A 12,384-nucleotide genomic window follows, 5' to 3' on the forward strand; every position below is an offset into this window, starting at 1 on the left:
CTGCTCAGCCAGAGCCTTCAATAAATTCATTTTCAGCTCCTTAAATCAGTCCCTGACAGCACTGAGGGTACTGCACATGTGAATATATTGAATATATTAAATTAAATGGATTAAATGCATTCCCCCCCAGCCCTTTAAGAGCTGCACAGTTTGTTGTTATTGCAGCTCCAGCAGCCTGAGTCTCCTCTGGAAAGCACAGCTGGGTGAATTCCCTGCTGGGAGAGCAGAGCACAGGGATGGGCACATCCCCAAAATACCCCAAAAATCCTTTGAGGGGCTGAGCATCCCTGGGCGCTGTCCCTGTGCTCCTGGGGACATCACAAACATCCCCTGGGATGAGGACGGAGTTATCCCCAGGGATTTCCTGCCTGGTCATCCCATGGGATGTGAGGCAGGAACAGAAAATATCCCAATGGAGCAGCCAGGAGATGAAACACTGAGCAAAAGGGCTCTGGAACTCTCCAGAAAGGGAAAATATCCAGGAATCAGGGCTGGAAACCAAGGATTAGAGACCTCCAGGGAAAAATTCAGTGGTGTTTTCTGGAGCCAGTGAAGCCATTAAAGTCTCAGCCTCACTGGGAATTCTGCTAATTTGGAAATCTGCAAATCCTGGGCACCTTTCTGGAATATCAGCTTTTGGCTGGATAGGTCTGATCCAGGAGGTGGCTGATGTTTTACGGCCTGTGTGGTTCCAGGCAGGCTGCATGTGCAAATTCACTCCTTTAATCCACATGTCAATAAGGATAAAAGATAATAATCTATTTTCTAAAAGATTGAACTCCTCTGACCAATGAATTCTGCAAATGAAAGCTTTCCTCCACACAAAGTCTCACCTGGGGATATCAGCTCCACACCAAGGCCTAAATCAAGGCCTGTGCATTATTTAAATCCCACACAAAACCTGGTTCAAGGATTTATTTGGCACACAGAGTATCAGTTATGACTGGTTCTCTGTGTGAGGGCATCCCCCAGCACAATCACAGAACCAAGAATGATTGGGGTTGGGAGGGACATTAAATCCCATCTGGTGCCATGGCAGGGACACCTCCCACTGTGCCAGGTGCTCCAGCCTGGCCTTGGGCACTGCCAGGGCTCCAGGGGCAGCCACAGCTGCTCTGGGCACCCTGGCACAGCCCAAACCTCTCTAACCAGCCCTTGCCAGGCTACAAACCCCCTGTGGCAAATGGCACTGGGGGCACCTGCAACCAGCCAGGAAATCATTCTTTCCTTTCCTTTCTCCATTTGCTGCAATGGGTTTTGGTGCTGGTTTCCATCCTGGATTGAGGAATGTGAATGCCAGAGTGGTTTGGGTGGGAAGGGATCTTCAATGGCAGCTGATTGCAGCCCAGGGCCACCTGCCACTGTGCCAGGTGCTGCCAGCCCCAATGCCCAGCCTGGCCTTGGGCACTGCCAGGGCTCCAGGGGCAGCCACAGCTGCTCTGGCAATTCCAGCCCAGCCCCTGCCCACCCTGCCAGGGAACAATTCCCAATTGCCAAGATCCCATCCAGCCCTGCCATTCCTCTGGCACTGGCAGCCATTCCCTGGCTCCTGTCCCTCCATCCTTGTCCCCAGTCCCTCTGCAGCTCTCCTGGAGCCCCTTCAGGCCCTGCAAGGGCTCTCAGCTCTCCCTGGAGCCTTCTCCTCTCCAGGGCAGCACCCCCAGCTCTCCCAGCCCAGCTCCATGGCTTTCTCCTCCTCCCAGAGGAGCTGCTGCTCTCCTTGAAAGTGCTTTCCAAAGAGGAATGTGGCAATTGTTCATCCTGGCTCATTGTGTCACTGTGCTGCCTCCTGCACTCGCTCTTTTTTTGGTTTTTTAGGTTTTGGGGTTTTTTTTGGTTGTTGCTCAATTGATCAGATTTAACAGCAGAAATAGAAAGGATCATCCCCAGCAAAGACAGGATAATTTTCCCAGGAATCTCAATGCTTCAGCTCCCTACATTCTGCTTTAACGCCTTAAAAATATTATAATGGCTCTTGCAAAATAAAAAAAAATTAATTTCCCTCATGAAATTTAAGTGGGAAATCACTTCTAGTCCCCATTAAGCTGCTTTAGGTGCTTTTGGAAGGCTCCAGTCTCAGCTTTCTCCAAAGAACACAGGCATTTAAGCTGCTCTAAGTCCCACTCAGAGCTCCCAGCATGGGCAGAGCTGAGCACATAGTTCTGGGCAGGCGTAATGGGAGCTGTGCTCACCCTGCCCCTGCTCCTCCTGGGGGCTCAGCATTCCCAGCAATTCCTGGGGGATTTTTTAAATATAACCAGTTGGTTGCAAATCTGGGAGCTTTTTTTTGGTAAACATTCCCCAATAAGGAGCACTTACCTGCTTAGGGTTCAGTGAAATTCCTCTGCTATTTAAATCCAGCTCCCTGCTGCTCTCTCTTGCTCCCTCAAAGATGTTTTTCCACGGTTTCCAAGGAAGCAATGCTGTGTGGTTTTCTTTTTTATTTTTTTTTCTGCTTTTTTTTTTTTTAACTTGGGAGCCAGAACTCTGCAAGGCAACAAGTAGCTGTGAGTCTTCCCTGGTAGGATTAAATCCAGCTCTCACTTAGCAAAGTGGTGTTGGTTTTACTGGAAATCTGCCGAGCGTTTAATGCTGCCAGCGTTAATTAAGGGGTCTAAAAAAACACAAACTGGAAGAAGAGCCCTGCTCAGATAAATATCCTTGTCCTGCAGATTGCTCCCAGGATGATCACTCAGCTTCTCAGCCCAGGGAATGGAGCCTCCAGCTTTTAATTGCCTTAAAATGATGCAGAGGGGGCAGATGAGGATCTGTCCTTCCCTAAAAGGATGCAGCATCCCTGCTTTTTTGGGATTTCTACAAGAAAATTTGCACCCAGATCTCTGCAGGAGGATTTTGGCCAGCAGCTTTACCTGGGGGAGGAAGGGAGAGACAGAGCAGAGGGAAAAGGAGCTGGAGGGGAAGGAAACAAAGCTTGGGATGAGTTGGTGCTTTGGGGTTTGGGGTGAATTTGTTGGCACTGAGGGCTGGGAAAGGAAGGCAGGAGGCACACACTGCCCTGGCCAGGGACAGAGAACAGGACAGCAGGGGACACTGGTGGCTCCTGGCGCATGGTGGCAGCCCCAGCAGCTGCTGAGCCCCAGCAGAGGGGCAGGAGGGCTCTGGGAGCCCTGCAGGTCCTGCAGCTGCACAGGGACATGCTGGTGTGGTCAGCCAGCTGGGCTTGGGACACCTGAGGTGGCCAAGGTGGCCTTTGGACACCTGAGGTGGCCACAGTGGCATTTGGACACCTGAGGTGATCATGGTGGCTTTTGGACACCTGAGGTGGTCACGGTGGCCTTGGGACACCTGATGTGGCCACAGTGGCTTCTGGACACCTGAGGTGGTCATGGTGGCTTTTGGACACCTGATGTGGCCACAGTGGCTTTTAGACACCTGAGGTGGCTTTTGGATATCTGAGGTGGCCACAGTGGCTTTTGGACACCTGAGGTGGCCATGCTGGCCTCCGAGCACCTCTGAGGACCTGAGAGCACTGAGCAGCTCCCTCTCCTCAGGAGTTCCTGCTGCTCCCTCCGGTCTGGGTCTCTCTCCTGGTTTTTCCAGCAGGCTCCTGGTGACAGAGAGGATTTCTGGGCTGGTTTGGGGGCACCAGAACTCTGGGGATGTCCCCTCCCCACTGAGCTGGGTCCCCACAGAGCCCTGCTCACTGCTGGGGTTGTGTTTGCTGCCTTTGGAGGGGCTCCAGGCAGGGTTTGGCTGGGCAGGGATGGGGCAGAGCTGGTTGGACAAGCAGCAGCACAGTGGGGGTTTGCAGCCACTGACTCAGTCTGGGCTGCTCTTGCTGCTTCTCATTTCCAAAATGAAATTCCAGCTCCATGAGGCCACAGCTGGGACTGTGGATGGGGTTTTTTTTTCATTTTCAGGCCCTGGTGATTCATTGGGAGCAGAGGTGTCTGTGAGAACACACTCCTGGCTCATGGGGTGGGTTTGGGGCCATGACAAAACTCCTGATTTGGGGTGGGAAAAGAGGCTCTGGTTTGGAGCAGGGAGCTGAGATCATCCTCACACCTCAGTGTCCTGACCAGGGGGCTCAGGGCAGTTAAACAGAATAAATCTCTCTTATTTGGAGCTGTTTTGCTGCATTCAGGTTATTAAACATGCCCTGAATCCACGTCCAGGTTGGGTGCCAGATACACAGGGATATAGAGTCAGCCTTTGTCTCTCATGGTGTTTCCTGCTGGAGCTGCTCCATTTTTGTACAAAATGGGCTGAAATAAATAATTCATGGGCTCAGGAGAAATCAAGGTGGCAGCTGGGTGGTTGTGGCACCACGGGTAATGCTCTGCTCCAGTGAATAGTGGCTTTTTTATCCCTGATAGCCAGAGCAGCAACAGGAGAGGCTCAGAGGGGCCCCCTGTGCTCCCCCAGACTGGGGACTTTGCACTGCACGACCTCAGCCCTCCCTGGAGGTTGTAATAAAATGGGAGAATTCTGGTTTTCCCCCTTTTTTTTTTTATTTTTTGGTGAGAAAACCAAGCCTGGTGCTCCTCAGTGCCAGCAAGGCTGAGGGCACAGCAGGGCATGGGAAATTCAAACACTGCTTCAACAGGGCCCAGCTTCTTCCTCCTCATCATCCCACAAATCCCTGGAAGTGCCCAAAGCCAGGATGGAGCTTGGAGCACCCTGGCACAGCAGGAGGTGTCCCTGGATGGACTTTAAAGTCCCTCCCAATCCCAGTTTGGGATTTTAGGAAGTGTTGTTGAGAGGAAAAGGGAAAATGGGACATTTTTGCTTTAGTTCTGATACCCTTCATTTTCCTACCTGCTCCATTCCCTCCAGCCAATGCTCCCCTTTTTTTCAGCATTTCCCCAGCCTGTAAGTGGGGTTAATTAGTGTCTAATTAACCTGCCTGTAATTTGGGAGGCAGAATTAGAGAGGTGCCCTCTGAGCTATCCCGGAGCAGCCCCAGTGACCCCACACCCCATCCTGGCCCTGGGGAAGCCTCACTGGGAATTTCTGAGTTCCAGAGGGTGTCCAAGGCTCCTCCTGCTCCAGGACCTGATCTGGCCCAGCCCTTTGGTGCCTTCCAGAACACCTGAGCCATTTTTTGGGGGAAAAAATGGCAATGTAGGGTTTTCCCTCTTGTTGGCTGCTCGAACCCTCATTTTATTGTAAATTTATAAAACCATTAAAGCTGGAAAAGCCCCACATCCCCAAGTGCCACATCCACTTGGTTTTGGAACATTTCAAGAGCACCTCAGCTATTCTTTTTGGGGGAAAATGGCAATGTAGGGTTTTCCCCTTTGGCTAGCAGCTCAAACTCTCATTTTATCATAGAATCATAAAATCATTAAAGCTGGAAAAACCCTCCAAGATCATCCAACCCAACCCTTCCCCAGCACTGCCAAGGCCACCACCACTGCCCTATGTCCCCAAGTGCCACATCCACTTGGTTGTGGAACATTTCAAGAGCACCTGAGCCATTATTTTTAGGGGAAAATGGGAATGCAGGATTTTCCCCCTTGGCTGGTAGCTCAAACCCTCATTTTATTGTAGAATCATAAAACCATTAAAGCTGGAAAAGCCCTCCAAGATCACCAAGCCCAACCCTTCTCCAGCACTGCCAAGGCCACCACCATTGACCCATGTCCCCAAGTGCCACATCCACACATTTTTGGTACATTTCCAGGGTAGATCCTCTCTGTCCTGTAGTGCTGAGGAGCTTCTCCCCTCCAGGCAGGTGGGGCTATTGGGATGAGGGTGGAAGATGATGATGATGATGGCACACTGGGGTGTGTTTCCAATCCCTGCTTTCCTCCCATTTTTAATTTGCTGCATGCTCACAGCTGAAAGCAGCCCATGCCATCTCTTCCCCCAGCCCCAGAATGTGCCCCAGGAGTTTTTTAAAGGCTGCACAAGCCCTGGAAGGTCCCACACCCTGCCTGCACTTTATCCTGCACCCTGGGGCAGCAGCAAAGGGAGGGAAGGGGGACCTGGCCTTGTGTCACCAGGGTTTGCAGTGGGGAGGGCTTGGAGACAGTCAGGGGCCTTTGTCTGGTTCAAGGAGGGGTTTGACTTGTGACTGCTGAGTGTGCAAAAGGGGAAAAAAAAGGAGAAATTTTTAAAAAAGGAAAAAATCTGAAGAAAAAGAGAAAAAATATTAAAAGGGGGAAAAAGGAGGGGGGAAAAGGAGCCATATTTGAGTAAAATGGATTTTCCGCTTCTTTCCAGGGAATCTGACTAAACACATGAAGTCAAAGGCCCACAGCAAAAAATGTCAGGAGCTGGGCGTGTTGGTATCTCCACCGGTGGATCTGGAAGCCGAGGAAGGTAAAACCAACCCAACCTTTCCGGTGCAGAGCTGCTGGGGAGTGAGGGAGGGCAGGGCCCTGCCAGGGCAGAGCCCACCCTGCCATACTTGGGGAGCAATTTGTGCCCTCAGGCTCCTGCCAGGGCAGGCTGTGAGTGCTGGGAGCTGTGAGCAGGGCAGGGTCACTGTGAGCCTGGGTCCCTTGGGTCCCCTGGGTGCCCTGGCTGGGGTTGGTGACACAGTAGGATGTTTGATTGTTGATGTTTTGATTTATTTTGAGACTCTGGTTCTGTGTGTGCCTGCAGGATGTGGTGCTGCAGGGAGGGCTCTGGGGCTCTGCAGTGTCCCCAACAATGGGAGGGGTGGCAGGAGGAGGGTCCTGCTGGTGACACAGGGCGTGGCTGCCACGATCTGGAGAGACCAGGGGCAGTGACATATGGGCAATGTCACACATGGCAGTCTCACACAGGGCAGTGTCACACACAGGGGCAGTGACACTCATGGGCAGTGTTAGAGGGGCAGTGACACAGGGACAGCGTCACACACGGGCAGTGTCACACAGCAACAGTGGCACAGGGGCAGTGACACAAAGGGGCAATGTCACACAGGGACAGTGTCACACGGGCAGTCACACACGGGCAGTGAAAAAGGGACAGTGACACACATGGCAGTGTCACACATGGCAGTGTCACACAGGGGCAGTGTCACACACATGGCAGTGTCATTCAGGGCCAGTGTCACACAGGGGCAGTGTCACACACATGGCAGTGTCACACAGGGGCAGTGTCACACACATGGCAGTGTCAAATACAAGCAGTGTCACTCATGGGCAGTATCACACACAGGCAATGTCACACAGGGACAGTGTCACACATGGCAGTGTCACACAGGCAGTGTCATTCAGGGCCAGTGTCACACAGGGGCAGTGTCACACACATAGCAGTGTCACACAGGCAATGTCACACAGGGACAGTGTCACACACATGGCAGTGTCAAATACAAGCAGTGTCACTCATGGGCAGTATCACACACAGGCAGTGTCACACAGGGGCAGTGTCACTCATGAGCAGTGGCACACACAGGCAGTGACACATTGTCAGTGTGACATCAGTGAATCCATTGTCCCCCCTGCCTGAGGCTGCAGGGCTGCCCTGGGCTCTCTGCACCTTGTGCCAGCACTCCAGGTAGGTTTGGAATCACAGGAAATCCCCAGAGTGTCACATAGGGGAGTCTCCCATTCTTATTTCCCATTCCCATTCCCATTTCCATTTCCCACCATTTCCATTTCCCATTCCCATTTCTCATTTCCATTCTCATTTCCCATTCCCATTCCCATTTCCCATTTCCACCATTCCCATCCCCCATTCCCATTCCCATTTTACATTCCCCATTCCCATTCTCCATTCCCCATTTCCCATTCCCCGTTCCCATTTCCCAATTCCCATTCCCCATTTCCCATTTTCTGTTCCCATTTCCCCTTTCCCATTTCCCATTACCATTCCCATTCCCATCACTGCAGAGCCCTGTGGGTTTGTTCAGGGGTTCACAGAGTGCCCTTGGCAGGGATGGTGTCAGGGGAGGTTTCCTTTCCTTCCTCCCAGCTTTGGTCCCATTTGGTAAAGCCAGGGAATATCCTGCTGGCCATGGGAATATTCTGCTCTGTGAGCAGAGTCATTGCTCACAAACGTCAGTGTTAAATACAGCAGCCAAGAAGATAGGCAGAAAATGGGATTTTGGCCTCTGATGGTTGGAGCTGCTTGGATGGATGAGAAAATAACTCAGGAATGGCAGAAAGGTGCATGAGAAATTCGAGATCCCAGCTGTGATCACAGCCCCTGCTCTCAGGGTGAGGGGCTGCAAAGAGCCTCCCCTGTGTCCTCTCTGTTCCTCACAAAGAGGCTCAGAACAAGAATTAAACGGGCTGTTTTAATTAAATAATAATAATAAAAAAGGCTCCAATTTCCACGTGACACAAAGCAGCACAGGAAGGTTGCTGTGCTTTCCTCTAGGGGCCGGCAGGGAGGGAGCAGCAGTTCCTAAAACTCCCTGGATTATTTTAAACTGGGGTTGTATTTCACTTGATTGTTTGTATTTCTATTTAAGGGGCAGCAGAAAGCAAGGGGTGTTACTATAAAAGGAGATTGGAGTATAATTCCTCACTCCTGCCTGGACTGGGCTCGGTGGGCTGGTACCAGCTGGGGAGAATAAATAACACACATGGAATGAGAGGCAACCTCAGACAAAGCTGTCAGCAGGACACATTCCCACTGATTCCCTCTCTCCTTCCTTCCTCCATCCCTGCCCTGTGTCACCACATTTCACAAAGAAAAGCAAAACACAACTTCCCAAGCAATTTCTGGGATTCATATTCTCTGAATCTCAGAAAAGTAAAAACAGTTCTTATCTCATTTGCTGCAGCCTGTGTTTGTTCACAAGTAAAATATATTGTAAAAAATTGTTTACCAAAAAAAATTGATAATTAAATTCTAATTTAAGTGTTTTAACTCACTAACCAATTAAATCCAAGTATATAAGATCAAAGCTGTCAACTAACAGTCACAAAATACTGTAGAGTTGTGCAATTAAATACTTAACAAATTCACATAATATAATATCATATAATAAGATATAATATAATATAATATAATATAATATAATATAATATAATATAATATAATATAATATAATATAATATAATATAATATAATATAATATAATATAATATAATATAATGTAATATATGATATGATATGATATGATATGATATGATATGATATGATATGATATGATATGAGATGAGATGAGTTAGCCTTCTAGTAAAATAAAATCCTCCTCATCATTTTTCCCAAATATCAAACAAACATACCTGTTATAGCCCTGCCCTTTCTCTCCCCATGAGCTCAGCAGGATGAATTTTGGAAGCCTAGCTCAGGTCTGAGCTCTGTCCCTGGTGTCACACATGTGTCACCTACAGATGTCACGCAGGGATTGTGTCAGGAAGCCAAAGCAATTCCCTGGGGCTGTCCCAGGACTCTCTGGGATGTTTCCCTCACTGGAATTTGTGGTGGCAAATGCAATCAGCTCCTCTTTTGGGGCTAGCTTCACTTTCCCTTCATTCCTGACCCCTGACGGGGGCAAATTTGGCATTTCCTGTCCCAGCTGGGGCAAGGAAAGGAGAGCACCATGCCCAGCACAGCTCCTGCCTGTCCCCAGCCCCAAAGGCAGAGTCAGGGCTGGCTCCCAGCTCTGCCAGTGAAATGCATTCCTGTTCCAAGCAGGAAATCTGCTTGGCTCAGCCTGCAGCTGGGAGTTTGGAATAATATTTGCTCTGAGCTCAGTTCCCCTGGGGGTTTGCAAACAGCCCGAGCCCAGCAGCCCCGTCACTGTGGAGGATTTCACAATCCAGGATCCCTCTCCAGGGAGAGAGTGGCATTCACATTTCTGAAAAATCCCTTCACGCAGGATTTTGCTCCTGGGAAGCTGAGAAGCCTCAGCAAAAAGAAAAACAATAATTATCTGATTTGCTTCTCCTGTGTTTTGCTGCTTTGGAATGTGTTTGGAGATTGTTTACCCACAGGTGATTGTTCCATTGGATTCTGCTGTGAGTTGTTTTCACTCTTTGGCCAAGCAGGGCCAAGCTGTGTCAGGACTCTGGAGAGAGTCACGAGTTTTCATTAGTATCTTTTTAGCTTTCTGTAAGTATCCTTTCTGTATTCTCTAGTATAGTTTTGACATTCTTTAATATAACATAGTATCATAAAATAATAAATTAGCCTTCTGAGAACATGGAACCATATTCATCATTCCTGCCTTCATCAGGGCACACAGGTGTCACACAGGTATCACCCGGAGGTGTCACATAGAGGTGACACACAGGTGTCACACAGGCGTCACGTGGTATTTTCAGGGTGCCCCATGGCAGGAAGGAATGATACATCTGACTCAGAAGGCTAATTCATTATTTTATTATATGATATTATATTAAAGGATGCTATACTAAACTATACTAAAGAATACAGAAAGGAAACATACAGAAGGCTAAAAAGATAATAATGAAAACTCGTGACTCCTTCCAGAGCCTCGACACAGCTGGACCCGAATTGGTCATTAAGTAAAAACAATCACCTGTGGGTAAACAATCTTCAAACACATTCCAAAGCAGCAAACACAGGGGAAGCAAATGAGATAAGAATTGTTTTCCTTTTCTCTGAGGCTTCTTAGCTTCCCAGGAGAAAAATCCTGGGCAAAGAGATTTTTCCAGAAAACATGACAGTGACAGTCACACACAAGTGTCACACACATGTATTACACAGGTGACACGCAGTTATCACACACAGGTGTCACACACAGATGTCACATACAGGTGTCATATAACAGGTATCACACACAGGTGTCAGGTGTCACACAGGAGTCACACACAGGTATCACACGCAGTTATCACACACAGGGGTCGCACACAGGGGTCACACACAGCGGTCACACAAGTGTCACGTGTTACACACAGGTGTCGCACAGGTGTCACACACAGGGGTCACCTACAGGTGTCACACACAGGTGTCACACACAGGTGTCACACACAGGTGTCACACACAGGGGTCACACACAGGTGTCACACAGGTGTCCCAGCACCTCTGTGCTCTGCTGCCAGCCCCCGACCCGAGGTGTCCAACAGCTCTGGCCCCTGGCTGGGCACGGGTGGCATTCCCGGAGCAGGGCCCCGGCAGTGCCATTCTGCTGGGCTGCAGTGACATCCAGTGGCTGTCCCGGGTGGCCCTGTCTGGGCTGTCACTGCTGTCACTGCTGCCAGCAGCTCTGCACTCCCGCCAGGGGAGGAGCAGATTTTCCTCTGAGCATTGACAGCTCTGTACCTGTCACTGTCACATTTTCTGGAAAAATCCCTTTGCGCAGGATTCTTCTCCTGGGAAGCTGAGAAGCCTCAGGGAAAAAGGAAAACAATAATTATCTGATTTGATTCTCCTGTGTAGTGCTTGTGTTTGGAGATTGTTTACCCACAGATTATTGTTTTTATTAGTTTTTATTGTGAGTTGTTTTCACTCTTTGGCCAATTAGGGCCAAGCTGTGTCAGAACTCTGGAGAAAGTCACAAGTTTTCATTATTATCTTTTTAGACTTCTGTAAGTATCCTTTCTGTATTCTTTAGTATAGTTTAGTATTCTTTAATATAATATAGTATCATAAAATAATAAATTAGCTTTCTGAGAACATGGAGTCAGATTCATCATTCCTCCCTTCATCGGGGCACCCCACAAATCCAGCAGGGGAGCTGCAGGGATGGCTGTGCCCCAGGGTTGTTAGGAACCAGGGTGAGCTGCTCCTTTCTGTTCCCAGCTCCAGGCAGACTCTTGGCTGGATAACAGCCATGGGAAAATCCGTGGGACTGGGAATGCCAAATGCTTCCTGAAGGCCCTGGCATCCCAAATAAACCAAATTAGGATTTTAGTCCATCATGAGGACTTGGTGCTGTGTATTATTTAATATAATATAGTATCATAAAATAATAAATCAGCCTACTGAGAACATGGAGTCAGATTCATCATTCCTCCCTGCCACGGGGCAACCCACAATTACAATGGGTACCCAGCTCAGAAAGCTCCTGCTGGCCCTTCAGGCAGCAGAGAGATGTGTTTTAACCAGCAGAAATATTTAAAATCATGTAGAATTTCCTTTTTTATCCTCCTCGCTGCCTACAAGCTCTGATTTATAGAACCCCAAACCCTCTGCCCTCAAACCACAGCTGGAATTTTTCCTACCCAGGGAGATCCACAGAGGTTCCTTCCACCCTGTTTGATTTTTTACAAAAGTCCTGCCTTGCTGATCTCTATTTGTCATGAAATCTGGGCAGGAAAAAGCCCAACACATGGAGCTGGTGCAGCTGTGGATATTCTAGAGTCACCATTGTAACAAATAATCATCAAACCCCACAGAAGGGTAAAGGTGCTGCTGTTCTCACCTATTAAAGGTTTTTTTTTTTTTGCATTTTAGAGCAAATAAAGAGTGTGGCAGGTGCCCAGCAGAGACTGAGGGGTGTGTGTGCTGGCAGAGCCAGAACTGGAACTGGGGTAGAGTGGGATTCACTGGGATATACTGGGATCAGCA

The 12,384-nt window shown here is 49.1% G+C and overlaps 1 protein-coding gene across 5 annotated transcripts in view; it reads left to right on the forward strand.

The window, feature by feature from the left end:
• Positions 1-12,384, forward strand: part of HIVEP3 (HIVEP zinc finger 3) — a 300,751-nt gene that overhangs the window by 278,321 nt on the left and 10,046 nt on the right. For all 5 annotated transcript variants that reach the window (XM_074555698.1, XM_074555699.1, XM_074555701.1 and 2 more), the window contains one exon: positions 6,190-6,288. In XM_074555698.1, coding sequence (XP_074411799.1) covers positions 6,190-6,288 — 99 coding nt within the window. The remainder of the gene's footprint in view (positions 1-6,189; positions 6,289-12,384) is intronic.

This window comes from Zonotrichia albicollis, chromosome 20, assembly GCF_047830755.1.
Source record: "Zonotrichia albicollis isolate bZonAlb1 chromosome 20, bZonAlb1.hap1, whole genome shotgun sequence".
Classification (NCBI taxonomy): domain Eukaryota; kingdom Metazoa; phylum Chordata; class Aves; order Passeriformes; family Passerellidae; genus Zonotrichia; species Zonotrichia albicollis.